Source organism: Thunnus thynnus, chromosome 17, assembly GCF_963924715.1.
Source record: "Thunnus thynnus chromosome 17, fThuThy2.1, whole genome shotgun sequence".
NCBI lineage: Eukaryota > Metazoa > Chordata > Actinopteri > Scombriformes > Scombridae > Thunnus > Thunnus thynnus.
Genome location: NC_089533.1, coordinates 24,252,424 through 24,273,480, shown reverse-complemented (window position 1 = coordinate 24,273,480; position 21,057 = coordinate 24,252,424). Strand labels below are relative to the sequence as shown.

Below are 21,057 nucleotides of genomic sequence, written 5' to 3'. Positions count from 1 at the left end.
GTGACAGGGGTAAAGTTAATCTGGCAGTTTGATATATTCCGTTTCTGCAATCGGAAGATGTTTTGGACTCATTTTCACTCGTCATGAATTTATTTCCTCCGTGGCAGAAAAATACAGTACACGATCCTTCAGCAATGACTGCCGGGGGATGTTCCATCAAGCTGGCTAAATGGCATAGCTTGGCTTATTTCAATAAGCCTTGCTAATTTAAGTGAGAGTTCTGTTCCATCACTGTGGCTTATATGAGTTCCAGTTTAGTAACCATGGTAACTTACACTGTAAAAAATAATCCGTAAATTTTACGGTGAAAATCTGGCACCTGAGTTGCCAGACTTTTACTGTAAAAAATACAGAATAAATCTGCATCTCGGTTACAGAACTTAACTGCGATAAATACAGTGAAAGGACGTCTGTTATTTTAACGGTGAAAAACTGGCAGCTGAGTTGCCAGAATTTTACTGTAAAAAATACAGTAGAAATCTGCCGCTTGTTTACAGCACTTAATTGTAATAAGTACGGTGAAGGCACTAACAATATTTTAATGGTGGAAAACTGGGAGCTGGGTTGCCAAAATATTACCGTAATAAATACAGCTTACCCACGTGTGCCATTTTGGCAGAATAAATGTTGATGTCACACTGTAAAACCCGATAAGTTAATATAACTTAAAATAATTGTTGAAACAGATTACATCGAAAATTTTAAGTGATAATTATTCCATTTTCTAAGTTAAAGAAACATACTTGTTCAAGTAGTTTTTACTAAGTAATTTCTAGTGACACATACTCAATATTTTAAGTTACATAAACTTTCTTACTTACATCATTATTACTCAGTATTTTGTTTTCAGACTACTAATAAAAATCAAGTATAGCTAACCGTAAAATTTTTGTTACTTAACCAGAAAATGTTTAATTTCTTGGTAAAGCTATTTTCACTTTATGTGAACTTAACTTGTTTAAGTTCAACAAAGTTGTACAATCCTCCCTATACTTAAATATTTCACTTGAAATTTTAACTCAAAATTCCATGTGAGGCAACTTAATTTTTTTTTTGAAACTGATTACATCAATTTTATTAAGTAGATTTGACTAAAAAATACAAACATATTTTGAGTAAACATTAAAAACACATTAACACAGATGATTCAAATGCAAGTTACTATTTTATTTAGTAACCAAAAACATTTTACACTGAAATTAGCACGATAACACCTTCAAAAACAGTGCAGGGGCCTTTGGGAAATTACTTTTTTCCCCAAACTATAGAAGTGGACAATATGTATATACTCCTATAATGGTACGTGCCAATTTTTATCATGATATTAATATACAATCGTGGCAAGTTAAAAACATTTTTGTACGTTTCCTGACAAGGAAAGGCAATTGATACCAAAATTATCCAAATATTGCCATAAACCGTTCTGTTCACCAATTTTTCAGTTTGCTTATAATGGCCGCATATTAAAAAGAGTTACATGACAATGAATATTAAGGCAATATCTCTGCTGGTTGACAACTTTCACGTTATACATCAATATCTTGCCCTATACGCTTCCATTCAGTGCAAAAACAGGAACAGTAACATTGAACAATAGTGCAAGGGCCTAACAAAATGGCCTGACAAAAGAACCACATAGTGGACAACCGCATGGTATGGGATCTTACCAGTACAGAATGAGTTTTCTTGAACATTAACACATTCAAAATTGAACAATAAAAATCTTTGAAAAACACATCTCTAAGATGTTTTAAAACAGGAACAAACTACTCCACTGCCAAAAGTTCATTTTTGAGGCTCAAGACCCTGGGTCTCATGTTTCCATCCTCCAGACCCATCAAGACTTTCTGAGTGAAGTCAAAAGTATTTGCCATGTCTTTTGGGTAATTCAGATGCAGTGCATAAATCAGTGCGAAAAGCACTACAAATGCGTCAGCGAATGTGGGAAAATCAATGACTGTTTTACCCTCGAGCACGACCGCAACCTTCTCTGGGCAGAGGTACATGGCATCTGAAGTGGCACTGATCAAGAGCCCAACCGGTAAGTCACCAATGTCTGGTTCAGACTGCGCCACCTGCAGACAACAACAGAAGGGTTACCTTAGGCCCTAGACTCCCTCAGCTATTTCTAAAGGGTGATTGCTGAAAAATATATCAGTGGCTTATCAGAAGACAAATAGCAGTAAAAAAAAAAAATTACAATCTATGAATGTGATTTGATTCACCATATGTAACATAAAATAAAAAATAAGCAATTAATCTTTTAGGGGCGAGTGTACATTTTGTTGACACATGGCATAGCAACTATGGCATTTATTAAGATAAACCTGAAACTTGGTAATATTACCATTGCTTCAAGGGCAGGATTTCAGCATTACAAAAAAAAGGTAGCACTATGGAATTTCCATGGTACTGTTTATTTTCATGTAACTATAGATTTGACTAATTTACACTGGAGTTTGCAGTCCAAGTGACAACAGTGAGAAATGGCCACTTAATATTTAAGCATACTGAAGCAAACTGAAGCTTGGAATAGATCATGAAATTGTATATTTTGGAGAGTATGAATGATTCAGGCAAACAGAAATTGGGCTAGAACCAGTTATTAAGTTATCAAAATTATCAATATCCATACAATATGGTAAATTTGAATGGCATGTACTCAGAATTGTTTTCTCCAAGATGTGGATTTTCATTCATTCACACAGTGGCAGAGGCATTATTTTTGATTAATAAAATGAATAGACATTTATTAATCATGTTCAGTCCAGTTATTTATTATACCTCATTCCAGTCTACAAATCTTTGAATGTGTACTGTGATCGTAACCTTAACCCCCAAGAAAAACATAACATTAATTAAAGCAGGATTTATTGCATATGGAAACATCGTAATTTCAAAGACACCCATGATTGAAAAGCATATTCAACACATGCCTGTTTTCTGATTTGTGTCCATTCTATTCATATGACTATAATTTTAATGGTAATATTCAAACTCTGAAATTTTTCAACTTGTATAATCAGTGATTTACTGGATTAGAGTAACAAAGAAATTTGACTCTTTGATCAAAATAAATATACTGACTTACATCGATTGAAGGGAACCATCCAGTTTGATAACATATAATCATGATGTTGTTCAAAAGAAATGCCAGAAATGTACTTCAAATTTTCATTTTAGAATGAAAAAAAATATTGTTTTTGATGAGTATCATTAACTTCAAACGCCTGCCGTTTGCAATAAACAAAACAATCTGTTCAGTTAGTCTTTATTGGCTTGTTGTGGTGGGCAGTGTCACTGGCACTGATTATTTCCAGCAGAGGGCAGATTATTTTCTCCACTGTCTATAGATCCTCATTTCCAAATACATTTTAATCCTGCAAGTCTCTGATCAAAATAAATCTTTTCTGCGTTAACATCAAATGCCCATCAATATCATACGCCATGAGACTTACAGTGTCATTTAACTCTGACAGCTGAAGCACAGAGGTGTTGCCTGTTGATGTCAGCTCAAATGATCGTAAATGCTCACTGTACCAGCACTTGTAGTTCCTGCAAAGAAAGGAAACAGAGTTATCCACAAGCAGAACACGTTCAATTCTGCTGAAATTTGGAAGTCCTCCAGTCTGGTCTGCAGACACAAACATTCCATTTGCAAAATCTGTGCCATTTATGGAGACCTTTGAAGTACTATATATGTTTTGGCTTTCTGTCTTTGTCTCTATGAAGTCTTTGGCCACTTGCGGCAGTGTGGCGATTTGGACAGAGGTGACACTTGAGGCTCGTGTGTGGGGTCTGAAAAACAATGGTGCACTGAGGTGATACGCCATCATGTGCTGATGCCTGGTTGCAAGAGTTTTCAAGACATTCTTGAAATTCTGTGTGTCATGTATCACCCTTTTGAAAAAGCGATGTTTTCCCTCAAACCTCATGGTCCATAAGTGAACCAGAGGCCCAAAACATCTTGTTAGTTCTGGGTAGTGCTCAAGGTAATGATGTTTGGGTCGGAGCTTAAAATCTGGAAACACTGCTTGAAGACCCTGTCTGTGATCACTTATCTTAGTCTGCATGTACTGGATGGAATCTTCTGTGAAAGATGGGGAGAGTACTAGCTGCACGATTTCTTTCAGGTCCATCAAAATAGCCCAGGTTTCATCTCCTTCAGGAACTTTACTTCCCACCATAAGGGGCAATAACCTCAGCAAAGTGGAATTTTCATGTCCATTTCCACCAATGCTTAGTTTGGCCGCAAAATTCTTTGGGATTGGTTGTGGTTTATCAAGCCTATCAGAGTGCTGATATGGAAATGAACGTATTTTTGTGTTAAGATATTCAAGAGTGAAATACTTAAGACGAATCATTTCACGAATGCACAAGGCCAACTCAACTGGCACAATACCTTCAAAAAGGTCGTGAAGTATATCAGGTGGGAAACCAGAAATAGGATGAAAATGCTGTAGTGTCTTACTGAGAGTGCACTCAGCCTTTACACCAAAATGAGATGCATTTTCTCCTTGCACAACATTCTGCACATGTACGTCATGGGAGGCCCTTGTTCTCATGCTAAACTCTCCTTCAGAAACTTCAGTGGACTGTATTTGGTCTGTAGTACAGCAACAAAATCTGCAGACATAGTGTCCTCTGAAACACTGCACAAAGCCTGCCAGACCATGGGCAGCCAAATTATCAGCAGCAACACACATGACAGTGCCCTTTACGCATTGGCCGACAGGTTCGATAAAAATGCCATCCTGCTCAAGAGTATGCAAGTCTTTCAGCAAAGGTGAAAGAACACTTTCATAACCACAACTCTGCAGATCAGGTACTTTGCACAACAGAGCTAGTTGTATGATATGAAGGCTGGACCTATATATACTGGGCACATTGGCTAGCATCCAGTACACCGCACAAAGCTTGTGGATCTTTCTAGCTGTGCCTAAAGGATTAGCTAGTTCAATGTCATCCACATATAAAATCAGAGACAACTTAAGGTCTTCTGCCGCTGACAACAATTGATTTTCTTTGAAATACATTCCATCTTCATGAGACATGTACATTCCAGGTGGTGATGGTTTAGTTTCTTGAATCTTGTCAAGAAGATCTGTATTTTTAAACATTGTTTGAAGCATCTGTAGTATTGGAACATACACTGCTGTGTGTCCAAGGGAATCCACAGCATATTGCACTGGCATTACCAGAGGGTAGTGACTTCTTACAAATGTTTTCCTCCGTTTAGCACTGGACAGCTCTGCACCTTCAGCAGTAGCACTGACAAAAACATTACTTTTCATGACAGCTTCCACCAATTCCTCAAGAAGGGCCTCATTGATAGACTGATCATGCTCTCCTAAAACCTTGATGACAGAGTCTCTCACAAGGGGTTTGGACAACGTGAATATTTGTGCCAGATTTTCCACTATGTCTTGTATCGCTGTCTCTGACACATGCAGAACACTGTGCATTTTCAAGAACAAAGAAGCCAAATTTTTTCTCAGTTGAGTTTGCAATTCACCAGCGTCATATCCAGAGTCGGGAGGATTACACTCTGGAGCTTCCAGCTCAAGAAAATTCTGAGACGGACCAGCCTCATCAGATTCAACTTGGTTCTGAATGGGTTGGCCGTCAGTTTCTGTCAAGACAATTTCTGTCTTAAAATCTGAGAATTCACAGCCTAGATGATTCCTACTTTTGTGGGCATTAAAGGAGGAATACACATTAGTGCGGTACTGACAATTTTTGAATGGACAATCCACCATCTCGTGTTGTTTTAAATGCATCCTTAAATGACTGAGAAGAGTTTTGTCATTAAAAGGTTCTTTAAATTTACACACAGCACAGACAAATGACACATATCCTTCTTGATTGTCACTTTGCACAAGCGTCTGAGTATGTAACCGGGTTAGGTGAATTTTCAATGCATTTACTGAATGAAATGTGCAGACACAGTTGTCATAGAGACGAGGCAATTGATTGACTGAGGAGACATTGCTATGATGTAAACGATAATGTTCAAGCAACTGTGCCTTTCTATCAAAGAGAGTAGCACAGAGTTTGCACCTCCAAGCCATTGGAAACCAAAATTCTATTTACAACTCTAATATTTAGAGTGAGAACTGGTACGAGCAGAGCATTATAAACATACCAGATTGAAGAATCTGGTATCTGTATCTCAGCCAGTCTTTTGTTGCTTCAATTTCAACCTGAAGAGAGAAGAGATTGAAAAGTGAGATAGGCTGCAATCTTTTTACAAAACCAGAGCAAAGTAATAGAGAAGCATTGAATAATTGTCAGTTACCTTACATTACAGAAATTACATGAAATATGGTGTTTCAGAAACTTAATATAATAATATACTATATAATATACAAAACCCAAGGACACCCGAAAAACACTTTGTTCTTTTTGGTCTCAAAAAATTAAGCTATTTATTTTCTCTTTCTTTGCACAATAAGTTGTCTTCCATGTCAAAATCCTAAAAGGTGAGGGCAACATAGAATAAATACATTCAGCAGGTTACTAATGTAATGTTATGTCTTGCTGATGCCTTGATCGTCTAAAGGCTTTTCTGGGTGTAATTTAGCAAAAAATGTAACAGGCTACTTAATATATTTAAACTTTGGCTAAGTAAAAATCCTCATACATTCATAGGAAAAAAAAATACAAATGGTTAGAACGGTCCTTTTATCACCAAATAAATATAACAAACAAAAGTCTATACTGGCTCTTAAGTTTAGCAGGCAAATAAGGATGTTGGGTGTTTTTCTTTTTACTTATTATGTTTTCGTCAACACTGCTAATCTTTGGAGGTCAGGTTACTGCACAAACCCTGGACACTGTGCCCTGACCTTGACCATGAGAGTGTTATTTCACACACAAATCACAAGACTAATTTTTTTTAATGATCTCTCCTTACTAAAATACATGACGTGTAGTAAAACGTTCCAGCATTACATCGGGGCAAAAACTGAATGCAAACCATTGCCTTTACTGAAACTTGCCAAAACTTGCCCGATTAAAATGGGGTCGCATGCCGCCAATTTCTGGTTGAGAAAAGAACCAGAAAACTTAAAAAGCCTGCACAAATAAATTAATGCATCACAAACGGTCCGCCTCAACGGGAAACATTAGAATAACTATTATTGTTGTGTACTCTAATAATTAACGTTAACTTTCAGTGTTTTCAACGTTTTAATTGCCTTTCACTCTTTAATTAGGCAGATATGGTTAACAGTTTTTTCAAATGCATGAAGTAACTCTAAGACACGCCAAATATTAGTTACGTTAATTAAACCCGACAAAACACGTAACTAAACTAACGAATAAAATATTAAGGCAACCACGGAAAACCATATGACCGCTTTCATTGCAGCCAGCATGGTAACAGTTAAAGTTAGCAACAATTAGCTGGTCAGGTCGAGAAACTTGCTGCATGCCACAGCACGTTTCGCTTAAAATATCGTCACAAGCAGTCCCACAGCAAGTTTACCAATCTCTCTTTCTTTCGCTTTAGGCTCTAAATATATTTAAAGAACTCACATGCAAAAAACGTTTAAGCAAACTTCTTACCTGTGCACTGCAGGGATGTAGCAGCAGTAATGGCGGACATTTCCACTTTGGCGAAGAGGCACGTACGCACGTGCGTGACGTCACGCGGATTAAGTGATTACTATCAAATTATTTGAGTACAATATATCAAAATCATTAAAGTGGTTAAGTACTGTACACTTAAAATTAAAAATTCGTTGAAATAACTCAAACATTTTGCCTTGTAATAGCTGTTTTTAATTTAATAATACAACTCATCATTTTTAATAAGCTTATACTGTTCGGTTTTACAGTGTGTAGTCGGCCATATCTGAAATCAGTAACAAATTTTAACGCTCTTTTCAATATCAGCAACTCTGTAACCTAAAACAATAGTAAGTACTCTATACATTTATTTTAAACATCATGTCAGTATTCTCTCTCCTCTCATTAACCATAGTGTCGGCACTATTTCCATTATATTTCCAATATTTCCATCTATAGTCAGCCAGATCGGAAACAGACTCAGTAACAGTAACAAATCATTAACAGACATACCATATCAGCAAAAACTGTAACGTTAAACAACAGGAACTGCCCTAGGCATCTCTTTGAAACATGTCGATAGGCTACTCTATTTCCACTCATAGTCGGCCAGGTCTGAAATCAATGTTAGCACTCTGGGATTGACCTGGAGCACTTTCTTCTGTTTTCTCCATTCAACCTTTGTTCCTCTTTCCGGGTTTATGGCGAAGAAGCACCTTAAGTAAAACAAATGTGCACGTTTTACATAACTTTAGAGGGTAAATAATAAAGGATAAGGATAGAGTATGACCATCTATTGTTACAATGTAAAATGACAAAATTACCTCTGGAGAAACTCCAGTGTGGAGCGGAGCTCCACTGGGTAATGAATGTTGAAAACGTAGTAGCTCCCAAACATCAGACAGACAGCCAACATGAAAGAAGTGATGTGGTCATTGACCACCTCCTGGTCAATGGACAGCATGTACGTCTGGGCTGCAAAACAGGAGGACCCTAAAATGACAGGTACAAAGAACAAAACAAACAGCCAATAACAAAAGAGTTAAACTGTGGTTCACATTAAGAAACCTGTGATGCCTCCTGTAAACCCACCCACCCCTCCAACATGATGGCAGCAGACTGAACAACCTCCATACCTGGACTAGCAGGCACACATTAGAGACACATTAATCCACCAAACCCCACGCAAACATTGGACTCAAATCATCCACTGAACCCCACCCCCTATCCCCAAGTCATTTCAGTACAACAGGAAAAAGTCAATTCAGTACACCAGCATTCAGTACACCTTGAGGGTTTAGGCAAACTTACCACACACAATGATACAGGGGTTTGGTGGAAGCCTCTGCAGTTCAATCTCATGGGCCAGACAAGTATCATCAACGAAATGGAAAAGGCTTTCTTTCTTCTCAGTGAAACGGGTCATCAGAAGGATAAACATCTCAATGATCTCTGTGCACCTGCCTGATGGCCCTTTTGCAGCATGGCATTTCATCAGCACATCCTGGACCTTTTTGTTTTTTGGTGCAATCACATGTCTGAAGAATTCCAGAAGACGTCTGCCCTTTCTTTCCACATTTCCAATGAAGGTGCCGATGAGACTAAGACCAGTCAATTCTTCAAAGTGTGCAGCCATGCCAGGCTCTTTAAACAGAAAAGGCCACTCTTGACGAAGGTGCTTTAAGGTCACTCCTTTGTTGATGTCTCCTCTTTGGGAGAAGTAAGTTGCCACAACCAACTTTTTGATCTCCTCTGCATTGTAATGCATGTCCTCGTGCATCTTCTTCATTTGTTCTTTCTTAATCTTCTGAGACTCCACAGTTTCAGTCACTGGCATAAACTTTGGATCCCACTTCACACACCCATAGGTGTCCTGCACAGTTGCTCGTTGGCTTGGTGTGACTTCATCTGTGTCCTCTTCCTCAGTGTCTTGTTTACGTCTTTTTATTTTTGGCGTGTCTGGTCTTTTTACGTTCTCCACCTGAGTCTGTAGCTGCTTGGCAATCGAGTCATATCCAGAACCAACGACGTCACCATCAATGACGTCTTGGAGAGACTTTGGGTACTTCGCCACCATCCTCTTAGCAATCTGTGTCATGTTCTGTTTGGTAGGATTGTTGCACACCTTGATTACAGCTGCTACAACAACCCTGATCATTTCACGTCTAAGTTTTGGGGAAGGCCTTTTCTGTCTTGCCAGACATTGCATGAGCTCTTCAGGGAGTTTAGCCCAAGGAATTTCAAACTTCTCAATCCAGTTGACTGAAGAGGATGGTGTGTTGCATGTTGAGGACAAAGATGTCACAGAAGAAGTGGGCGATGGGGAGGAAGACACCATGTGTGTCAAGATATGGCTGGGCAGTGGAGATGCACACACTGAGGACAAAGGTGGTGTGACAGACTCTGTAATTAGACAAAGGAAACATTTGTCCACTTTTCAACACAAAAGGATGCTGGTTTTGTGAAGTCAATGGTGAGGAAAGTTAGCTTTAATACTTAGTATTTTTAGCCCAGGTAACAAGTCTCCTGGCTTGAACTGGTTTTAGTGTGGGCAACAAATCAACTTCAGTTATATAGTGGAGGTCATCCAAAGTCTCTACACCCACCGCTTTGAGAGCATCCATCACTGAACTTAGAATGTCTTCAGAGTAATCTGGAAATACTGTAGCAATGGTCCTTCTGATCATTTCAGTCTGGGATTCTGACATTTCTGTCACAAACAAAAACAATTTGGACTGTGTTACATTCACAATTCTATGCAAACAATCACCATTCTATGCAAACAAGCACCTTGCATTTGCTTTTAACTGTATCAAAACAAAAGTGTCTTAGCAAAATCATGTAGGGGTTTTTTTGGCATGGGCATGAGTACATTTTTCATGAAACAGCAAAACTATGACAGAAGCTGGCTTTTACGTTTGGTAAAAATGGCAAGAACATTGACCATCATCCTGTTATTTGAATCCGTCTTGGCCTATATTTCTGCCTCGAGAGGAAAATTCCTGATTGGTACATCACTACAATTTCTGTTTCACATTTATATTGACAATATGCTGTGCCTCAATGGGACAATCTGGTGTCCATCTTTGATGTAGGATGACAATGGCCAAGCATCTAGGAGGTCATTAATGTGAAAGCATTGCAATTTTTCACTTGGGTTTTTTACAGAGTACATGCGGTAGTGTGGCAAAAATTCTGTGGCATGTAGTCTCAATAGAAAATGAACAGCAGTGTCATCCTTCACTATGACCTGAATGAGTTCACCAAATTGAACCAAATCATCATTCCTAGTGACAACAAATTGACCCCTCTTGTAAGTTATCCCTTTGTACTGAACATCTGCTGTGATCTTAGCATTTGTCTCTGTGAAACCAAACTGCACCACTGCACTGTTAATTTGTTCAGAGTAAAACTCAGAACAAAACGGTGAACAGTGTTGGGCCTCAAACCATGAGGTCACACAAAGAAGGCCTACATGTAACCTGTGAGGCCTGACCACGAGGTGCTTTATTCCTTTGTTTTCCCCGAGACAAAGAAATAGCGCCAAAAATGCTGCTTAGACAATGGGAGTCCATTGCGAACTCCATTTCCAAGGATGTTTTGCGATTTTCACACCTCAGCAGGGAGCAGTCAACATACAGTCTCATTGGCGGAGACGCTCCTGCACAGCGGAGCGTCCTGATCATGCAGCCATGACATCACCGCCCCTTTAAAAACTGAACGTGCCCTGAAGTACATGCCCTTCCCATGTCACTGAGCTAGGGGTAACTCCTGTTCCTCTGTGAGTCAGCTGACTAAAGGGGGTATCCCACGCACGTGTTTTCCCCTCATCGAAGACTCCCCTCGCCGGACGAGACGAGACTTCGCCCGTGTTCACCCGAACACATTCCCGGATCCGAGAGAGACTGCTGCTGCAACTAGCGTCCTCAATTTCCTCGAGACGGAAGAAATGCTTCTTCACCGAGTCGACTCTGCTGTTCTCTCCGCCACGCCGCCGAGAGCCAGCTGCCGTGCTTTTCGCCGACCGTGCGAGAACGGCCACCGTCTGCATCCGAGCCCAGGACAAAGCCGGAAATAACGACGGATTACACACACACCCTGCTCGCTTTCTGAAGTGACCCAAGTAAGAGGCATAAGTCTGGGCAGAGGCAGTGTTAATTGTGTGTTCTTATCAGCATCAGTTGCTGTTGTATAGCATTTAGCTTTTGCTTTATTGCTATTGTTTTGTTGTGCTGTTGACGGACCGCCGAGTCCATTTCTCCTGTTTTACTCTTAGGAGTATTTTAAGTTTGCTGCCTGTTTAGTTGTGTTCACCACGCTAGACTGTTTTGTGTTTGTCCCGCTCGGGACTACTGCTGTGTTTGTGCCATTGTGAGTGAGGAAGTAAGTTGCTTTGTCGATCAGAAACCAGACAACGTGCGTTACATACTGCCGTCCGTACACACGCTGTCTGTGGACAAAGCTTCTCTTCCTCTCACGATCGCTCTCTCCTTCTTCCTTCTCTCTTCTGACTAACACATACACGCGCGCGCACACGCATACACGCACCGACATCTTTTGCACATCTGATGGTCAGATAACGTCGGACAAAGCTTCGCTTTGTCTTTCCTTATCCGCCATCAGACGTGTGTTTTTCACAGAAGTGGGTGAGTGCGAGACGCCGTCCATTAGGCGGTGCCGTCTTGTTTCTGTCTAACCAAGACACCGCCACATTTCTGCCATCCGGTTCTCGCGCGACGTGACTTCCTCACGTAGTCACGTCCGCGTCGCAGACCGACGACGTCATCACGTCAGGCCCCGTCGCCATCTTGTCACACACACGCTCACACACACACACGCGCACGCATGCACATGCATTACCCTGCATGTGTCCAACCCTTACATAGCTGTTGTGTTTGTTTGGTAGGATTAGATTTTAGAATAGTCGTTTATTGAATGAAGCATTTGTTAACTTTGTTAATTTTGCTAAGTTTAATAAACACTGTTATATCTTTAAAGAGAAGTTCTTCTGTCATTATTGTGTGTAATATTGTGAAAAGTGGCTGATTGAAGGAGTCAGAGCTCGAATTCACCCTTTTTTGTTCATCCTTGAATGTTGATATCTCTCAGATATTAACATTCTGGTTCTGGTTTGGTTATTGGTCCCGGTTTCCGGGTGGTGCCCCGTATTTGTTAATTCATATTAATAATTCTATTAATTGTCATAATTAGTTAATTATCCTTGATAATTGATAATTATTGCAAATAATCAACTGTGTTCCTCACAGATCCAACAGTTGGTGCCGAATTGTTGATTAAGGTTAACAATATCTTATTTTCATAATTCATAATTATCTATGATAATTATGAATTATTGCTAATAACCAACGCACTACTGCCCGTCCCAACAACAGTCCTTCATTTGCAAATCTTGAGGACCAACAGATCCAGCTGTAAGGTAAGCCTGTAACAACTGATGTTGGTTTGAAAGGGTGAGAGGCAGGTTTTTAAAATTCTTCAATTGTCTTGCACATCTTTTGAAGTAGCTATGCTTACTTTCAAAGCGCATAGCCCAGACCTTAATCAATGGGCCAAAATTTAGCATCAACCCTGGATAGTGGCGCAAGTAGTGATGTTTGGGTCTCAAGTTGGTTTCAGGAAATAGTGTCTCCCGAGAGTCCATGTATTCCTGAATGAGAGCATCAAGGTAAGCAACCTGCGATCTTGAGATGCTCTGAGCACATGTGAAGTCAACTATGTCCTTCAATTGTAGGGTCAATTGCCATACATCGTCCTGTGGATCTTGTACTCTGTCTCCAATGATCAGAGGCAAAAATCTCAAGAAGTTCCAATTCTGTATGGCATGACCGGACAGTTTCTGTGTTTTAGGATTGACTTCACATGGCTTGGAGGAGGCATCTGTGTTTTTGAATTGGAACTGTTTAATCCGCCTGTTCAATTGAGGGTATGTGAACCATTTTCTTTTTTTCACAAAGTACTTCAGATACAGTGCCACGTCAGGAGAGGACACTCTCAAAGACATCATGTCTTAGACAAGGAGGCAAGCCAGGAAGACACACATTATAGTGTTGCAAAGAATTGAAAACTGACCTGAATTTTATCCCTTGCACTTCCACGTTGCCGGTCATCTGAATCTGGTCCACTGCAGAAGAATAATTTTTGGGTGTTCGTAGGACAGCAGACAAAGTGCAGTCAGTCTGAAATTCAGAACGAGAAATTAGACAGTATCTGCAAAAATGTTCTGATGAGCTTAAGTTTTCAGTGAACTCTCCAATGCAATGTGAGCCAAGATTGTCTCCAACAATGCAGTAGAGAGTTCCTTTCAAAACAGATTCATCAGCTGTTATCCCACTCTCCTCTAACATTTTCAAGTCAGATACCAACTCAGAGAAAACTTTGGCATGGCCAAATTCTGTAAAATCCTTTTCTCTACAGAGTAGCACCAGCTGCATGTGGTCGACGGTTGATCGCATATGGGGGGGCAAATTTAGTAGGGAGAAATACACAGCCAGAAGTTTGTGTCTCCTTTTAGCTGAACCCAAGGGGTTCACAACCTCAAAGGCATCTTGGTACAAAATCAACTTAAGGCAAGCTGGAAAATCCTGAAAGAAAGTGTTCGATTTAAACACCTTGCCATCACAGCAATCACTGAGAATGTCTGGAGAATTTTCTGGAGGATTTTCTGACATCAGTCCCTTCCAAAACCCTGATGTGAGCATATTCTTCAGTGTCTCCAAGATTGGAACATAGTAGGCAAATCGCTTCTCTCTGTTTTCATCTCTGCCCAAAAACAGTTGCTTGGGCTCCACAAAGTTAAACATTTCTCTAAAACACTTAGTCCTAGAGTAGGCTGTTCTCATTGGGCCAGTGTGGCAAGCTGAGAACAAGTCTGATTCCTTCACAGCATCACATACTTTTCCTCTGACTTCGTCTGATACCAGTGTTTGCAGAAGTACATTTAGCCTGCTCAATGTATGTGTCTGCCCCAACTCATGAATGTTCTGCATCTCTTCCACTATGATCTGGATAGTAGAGGTTGGAACTAAATATTGCCCTTGTAACTTTGCGTAGAACAAACACACATTTCTGAGATACAGATCCTCAAAACCACTGTGTTCTAAAGTGTCTTCATTATCCGACAGACAGCCTGGTTGCTCTGTAGTTACAGTGTGTGTTGACCTACCGCTACCACATGAGCCTCGATGACATTGACAGGGCAGTCCCTGTGCCTTCTAGACATATGGGCAGTGAAGGTAGATTTTACAGTGAACACCATTTTACGTCCTGCCACTGGGCAGTTCACTGGACATCCCCCATCTATGTGCTCCTTTAGATGTGCAACCAACCCTTTCACGCCATCACAGTGGCACTCACAAAGTGAAACTGCATTTCAAGGATTCCATAGTGAAGCCTTGTGAAGACACTGATTTGCCAGTATGATGGCGATAGCAGTGAGCCTTTAAGGAGACATATTTGGCAAACACACGCTTACAACCAACTTCAACACATTTGAAAACTATGCGGGGTTCATTGCGATGCAGTTGGCAATGCAAAACATACGCCTTCAATGACTCAAGAGACAAACCACAAATGCAACATGAATAGGACATAGTGAAGTCATTAATGAAAACAACATTAGCCTATCTGAACTATTTATTCACCTTGCCTTAGTTGCTCTTTGCTGGCAGCAGCATGGCTATTCTCATATTACAGCCCATATACTCATATAGGCTACAGTCCTCTCAAATCTGAGGGGGAAAAACGTACAATTCACTCTCCAAACAAAATAAAAAGTAATGCAATATTTGGGAAGATGCAATAGTAACTTCACAGCAATGCAATCATTTTCTGCCTCAAATTTAACTGAGGGGAAAAAAACTTACAATTCACTCCCCCAAACAAAAGAAAAGGTAATGCAATATTTGGGAAAATGCAATAGTAGCTTCACAACTTCACAATCATTTTCTGCCTCAAATTTAGCTGAAATTTAACGGACCCTCCCCCTCCCCCAACCGCATGCACAGAAACTAGCAACTAGCATATGTAACTATTTTGCACTTTGCTGTCTGCAGGAAGGCTATTTTCATAACAGCACTCTCTAATAAAAAATCTGAGCAAAAAAACTTTTAATTTACTCCAAACAAAATAAAAATTAAGCAAATGTCGGACAGATGGAATAACTCCACAGCAATAATATCTATTTCTACCTCACAGAACCTACTACGCATTCAGACGGAACACTTCTAGTATGAGACTGGAAAGCGTGGGGAAAACGAGCTAGGAAAAAGCCCCTCTCCCAACCGCTAATCAACCCAACTGAGTTCTCAACGCAAACGCCACCTTTACATATCTACTCAACAACATTTAGCAAGGTCTCACCGGTCGGCGAATATGCCATTCAGTGCATTCAGTGGAGAAAATAAACCAGGCAGAGTTAACTTCTTGGCGGCGAAACAGAAATCCTGCTGTCTCCACCACTCAATAAACCGCAAAACAGTAACCCAAGCAAGCTGCTAGTTAGCTGCACTTTGCAGGCAACAGCGAAGCTAATACTCTCCCCACTCGGTGATAACAACCCTCGCTGATAACAAAAATAACAAAAAAGAGTCACACCTGCTCCAAACATATGGAAGCCTATACTTATGTTGGGGATAACTCCACAGCAATGTTATCTACCGGTATTTCTGCCTCACACTTAACCTAGCTGCTACTCTGCATGTCGAAAATGTGTGTTCGGTTAGAATAATCCACAAGTACGAGAGGACAGCGAGGCCAAAAAGCAAGCAAGCATGCCTCCCCAGAAACTTTTCACCGCGCCACTTTTACGTTAACATTCCATAACACAGTTGAGCAATGTCTTACCAGTCGGCGAAATCTCCCAAATGCAGAAAATAAACCTGCAACATAAAAACGGACTGTGTTAAAACCCAAATAGTGGAAATAGCCTACTCTATCCACCACTCAGTAACCAAGCAAAAGCGTTGGCTAATGAAATCGGATATCGTTTCGGTGCACAGGATGGATTAGCAATTCTCAATCAAAGCGAGATTTCGATTAGGACGTTACTAAGCATGCAGATAAAAACAAACGTGATTGACATTTCATGACCATCTCGGTTACACTTGAAGTTGCAGGTCTAATCGAAGCATAAGCTTAATACAGTTGTAAAGTAATGTTTTCATCAACACATGGCCAAAAATCTACATGCTAAGCACTTGTCATTAGGCAGCAAATTTAGCTAGTAATCTGTAAACACGAGACGCGTCTAAATATTACACCACTCATTAATAACTTCGATTAGAATGAACTCTTCAATGTGTTGAATTGACATTTTCATATGTTTTATGATTTCACCAATCATGACGACATACCTTACCTTGTGCAGAGCTCGATTTCGTCCAAGTGTGTGCAGAGGCTTTCTGGTCTTGCCCCAGAAGATGAATAGATTCAAAACCAGGAAGATGAATATATTCAAAATTCATTGATTCAATAGGCCTGCAAATAGGCCTGTTTGGCCAGGGTGATCATAGATATACCACCGTCCATGAGGGTGATGCCTAAAGGATAACACATCCATCCGTTCATCCATCCATAGCTCTTTCACACACTCATTAATTGATCATTAATATGCTGAGTAGTGCATTTAGAGTGTGTGTGTGTGTGTGTGTGTTAATTAAGCCTTTGTGTTTGTTTTATAGCTTATAGGGTCTTATTGACTTTTTAATGGGTACATTTTGTATTTATTATGGAAGAGTGTTCTACCGTTTCAAAAACTGTGTTCAACCTTTTTTTGATTTACAGTTTTGGACTGTTGCAGTTTCACAGTTTTCCACTGTGAAATCTATGGATATTTTTTACCGTGGCCTGCTCCATGGCAGGCTTAAGGTCAAGCTTAACTCAGCTGCATGTCAAAGAATGTCCGACAGACAGAAACAGACTCTCAAAAGATGGTTCCATCATGTCTTTTCGCACTCGCAACTCTTATTTAAAAGCTTAGCATTTATCATTTAAGAAATCAAAGTGTGCCAGCATTATTTTGAAATGATTTATTTATTAATTCAAAAGAAAATTAAATAAAGCCCAAACTATGACCTTCTGCTGTGTTTAAATGTATACAGTGGTAACTGCGTATAGTGATAAAGTTACAGTGATCAGCTGCTTATCAAAAAGCTCTGAGACAGAATCATTCCTATACAACATTTATGCTGTTTGAATAAGTCACCTATAGAAAACAAGCAGTCAGCCTACAGTATTCATTTTGGGTCTCTTCATACATGACAACATATGGAAAAACATTTTAAACCATGTAAATCTATTTTTGCACTTTACTCCCATGATAAGTGGCTGCTGCTGCGTGGACACTGAAATCATGACAGAGACAAAAAGTCGTTTTCTCTCAATGAAAAATGTAGTCTCCCCGAAACTTATGACAATGAGGGGATTTAAGTTAATTTCACCGTTTCAAAAATGTGCACATGGCGTTTGAAACAGCTGTACTGTATTTTGAAACCGTTGTTAAAATCTGTATCTTTATATTCATGGGGACTAATAAATATACGAATGTCAATTAGATGGTATTCTGCATGACAAATAAAGGAAAAGGTTATAATAATCATCTGCTTATACTGATATTTGACCCAGACAGACGTGATCATTATAAGTGGCTTCCACTGTACTTATATCCTTCCTTACAGTTAATTTTTAACTTTCAGTGATGCTTGTAAATGGATCCTGTGAAAGACAAAATGTGTCAAAGAGTATGATAATGTTGTAAAGCTCTCTTAAGTTGCCTACACCATTATTTTAAATATACATCAGATATTATCTAGCCTATTGATAATATAATCACAGTCACTCATCTGAATGCTCATTTATTAACAAATAAAGATGAAACCATGAACGGGAACAATCTAACCCCATCTTTTGTTCCTTTTGGCTGGGATCTCCTCCCTTTTTCTTTGCTTTCTTTGCACTTTGAGTACAGTTTATTATTGTTAAAACGAAGCTTGTTTTGTTTTCATGAAATATTGCTGTTTTGTCATTCTTTTATTTTCCACTGACAACCTTCAGCACAATGGCAAATAGGAAAGGTTACATCAAGTTGTCTATTTACAACATGACATGTTTATTTTATTGACCTCATTTCAACTTTATTTACACATTACACACAGACAGATCTGGGATTTTATATGTCAGTATTTAGAAGAAAAAAAAAGCATCTCCATTTCTGAAGAATATCAAGTTATTCTAACTTGGATACACTGCTGTGATTCTGAAAAACAAACAAGGAAAACTTCACATGCCACAAAAACCAAGTAGCCTGTGCGTAAAGATGTTCCCGCGGGTTTTACGCACGGACAATGTGCAGGTTTGTGTAGGTGATCAAGAGTTCAAAGTCCAGCACAACATACATCAGTGAGTACATAACACAATGTGAGAGGCACATATTGCAGGAAGATCGAGCCATTGCTCAGTAGAGTGTAATACACTGTTGTGTCCTCAAACAAGGTTCAGCGCCAGAAAAGGTTCAACATCAAAGTTCACTCACCGACTCAGCAGCAGTCTGAATCACTGCTAGCAGCTGATGTCATCTGCCGAGGAAGACTGAACTGTTAGAGCTGCTTTTACACTTCAACCTTATGTGAACATATCACATCTTTCACAATAGTTGTACTTTTAACGTGCAAACAAATAAATCAATCAAATAAGAATAAACCAATGATCTCACACACAGTTTGTCTGAAAGGAACATTTCTTTTAATCTTGAAAACATGTTTAAAAATGACAATTAAACTTCACAAATGTTCAATCATTCTTGTATAAAATTCTAACAATGATTTAGTGATAAATGATGAGGATAGCATATTGATTGTAATCCCGGTTATTTTTGACCCACTTACGGAAGAGTGTAGCTTCACATTTTCGGAGGTAAAGAGCCGAGATTTTGGCCATTTAATCATCCATAAACTTACTGATCGTTAGTCCTTCATCTGAATGCCGGATCCGGTTCTTGTGTCTGTCAACGGGATTGAAATATTTTTTCCAATACGAAGTCCAACAACTGGTCAGAGTATATACCCAGAAAACTTTGCAGTTTCTGAGGAGCAGTGTTCAATGTTATCACATTTTCGGGAATCAATTTCGGGATGATGTGTGACTATGTGTGTGAGGTTTATCGGATAAACATCCGGCATAAACTTCGGCTTTACGTATTCCGAAAATTATGTTCATAAACCCCGGTATAGACCTCGGGATAAACCTCCGGGATAAACTCCGGTATAGACCTCGGGATAAACGTCCGGGATAAACTTCGGGATAAACCTCCGGCATAAACCCCGGTATAGACCTCGGGATAAACCTCCGGGATAAAACTTCGGGCATAAACCCCGGTAGAAACCTTTACTTACTTTACGTATTCCGAAAATTATGTTCATAAACCCCAGTATAGACCTCGGGATAAACCTCCGGGATAAACTCCGGTATAGACCTCGGGATAAACCTCCGGGATAAACCTTCGGGATAAACCACCGGCATAAACTCCGGTATAGACCTCGGGATAAACCTCCGGGATAAACCTTCGGGATAAACTTCGGGCATAAACCCCGGTAGAAACCTTTACTTGCTTTACGTATTCCGAAAATTATGTTCATAAACCCCGGTATAGATCTCGGGATAAACGTCCGGGATAAAACTCCGGCCCGGGTTTTTTTCCCGACGTTTAACCTTTACTTGCTTTACGTATTCCGAAAATTATGTTCATAAACCCCGGTATAGATCTCGGGATAAACGTCCGGGATAAACCTCCGGGATAAACCTCCGGGATAAACTTCGGGCATAAACCCCGGTAGAAACCTTTACTTGCTTTACGTATTCCGAAAATTATGTTCATAAACCCCGGTATAGATCTCGGGATAAACCTCCGGGATAAAACTCCGGCCCGGGTTTTTTCCCCGACGTTTAACCTTCACTTGCTTTACGTATTCCGAAAATTATGTTCATAAACCCCGGTATAGATCTCGGGATAAACGTCCGGGATAAAACTCCGGCCCGGGTTTTTTTCCCGACGTTTAACCTTTACTTGCTTTACGTATTCCGAAAATTATGTTCATAAACCCCGGTATAGATCTCGGGATAAACGTCCGGGATAAACCTCCGGGATAAACGTCCGGGATAAACTTCGGGCATAAACCCCGGTAGAAACCTTTACTTGCTTTACGTATTCCGAAAATTATGTTCATAAACCCCGGTATAGATCTCGGGATAAACGTCCGGGATAAAACTCCGGCCCGGGTTTTTTCCCCGACGTTTAACCTTCACTTGCTTTACGTATTCCGAAAATTATGTTCATAAACCCCGGTATAGATCTCGGGATAAACGTCCGGGATAAATCTCCGGCCCGGGTTTTTTCCCCGACGTTTAACCTTTACTTGCTTTACGTATTCCGAAAATTATGTTCATAAACCCCGGTATAGATCTCGGGATAAA

General features: G+C 39.9%; 1 protein-coding gene and 1 long non-coding RNA gene across 11 annotated transcripts in view; one reads left to right on the top strand and one right to left on the bottom strand.

Moving 5' to 3' along the window:
• LOC137168017 (uncharacterized) overlaps positions 1 to 21,057 on the top strand; it is a 64,762-nt gene that overhangs the window by 3,225 nt on the left and 40,480 nt on the right. The gene's annotated exons all lie outside the window — the stretch shown is intronic.
• LOC137201311 (uncharacterized) lies at positions 1,147 to 19,807 on the bottom strand. Of its 9 annotated transcripts, XM_067616288.1 has the most exons (6): positions 15,952 to 19,806; positions 8,884 to 13,769; positions 8,397 to 8,565; positions 7,570 to 8,288; positions 6,146 to 6,203; positions 1,147 to 3,555 (listed from the first exon to the last, which is right to left on the bottom strand). In XM_067616288.1, exons 2-4 carry the CDS (start codon positions 9,908 to 9,910, stop codon positions 8,162 to 8,164), a joined length of 1,323 nt encoding a protein of 440 aa, XP_067472389.1. In that variant the 5' UTR covers positions 9,911 to 13,769; positions 15,952 to 19,806; the 3' UTR covers positions 1,147 to 3,555; positions 6,146 to 6,203; positions 7,570 to 8,161. The 9 variants fall into 9 exon arrangements, 2 of the variants coding, with proteins under 2 accessions (XP_067472389.1, XP_067472388.1); XM_067616287.1 differs by having other exon boundaries at positions 1,147 to 6,203; XR_010932158.1 differs by having other exon boundaries at positions 1,147 to 6,203; positions 7,570 to 13,769; positions 15,952 to 16,469; positions 16,949 to 19,807.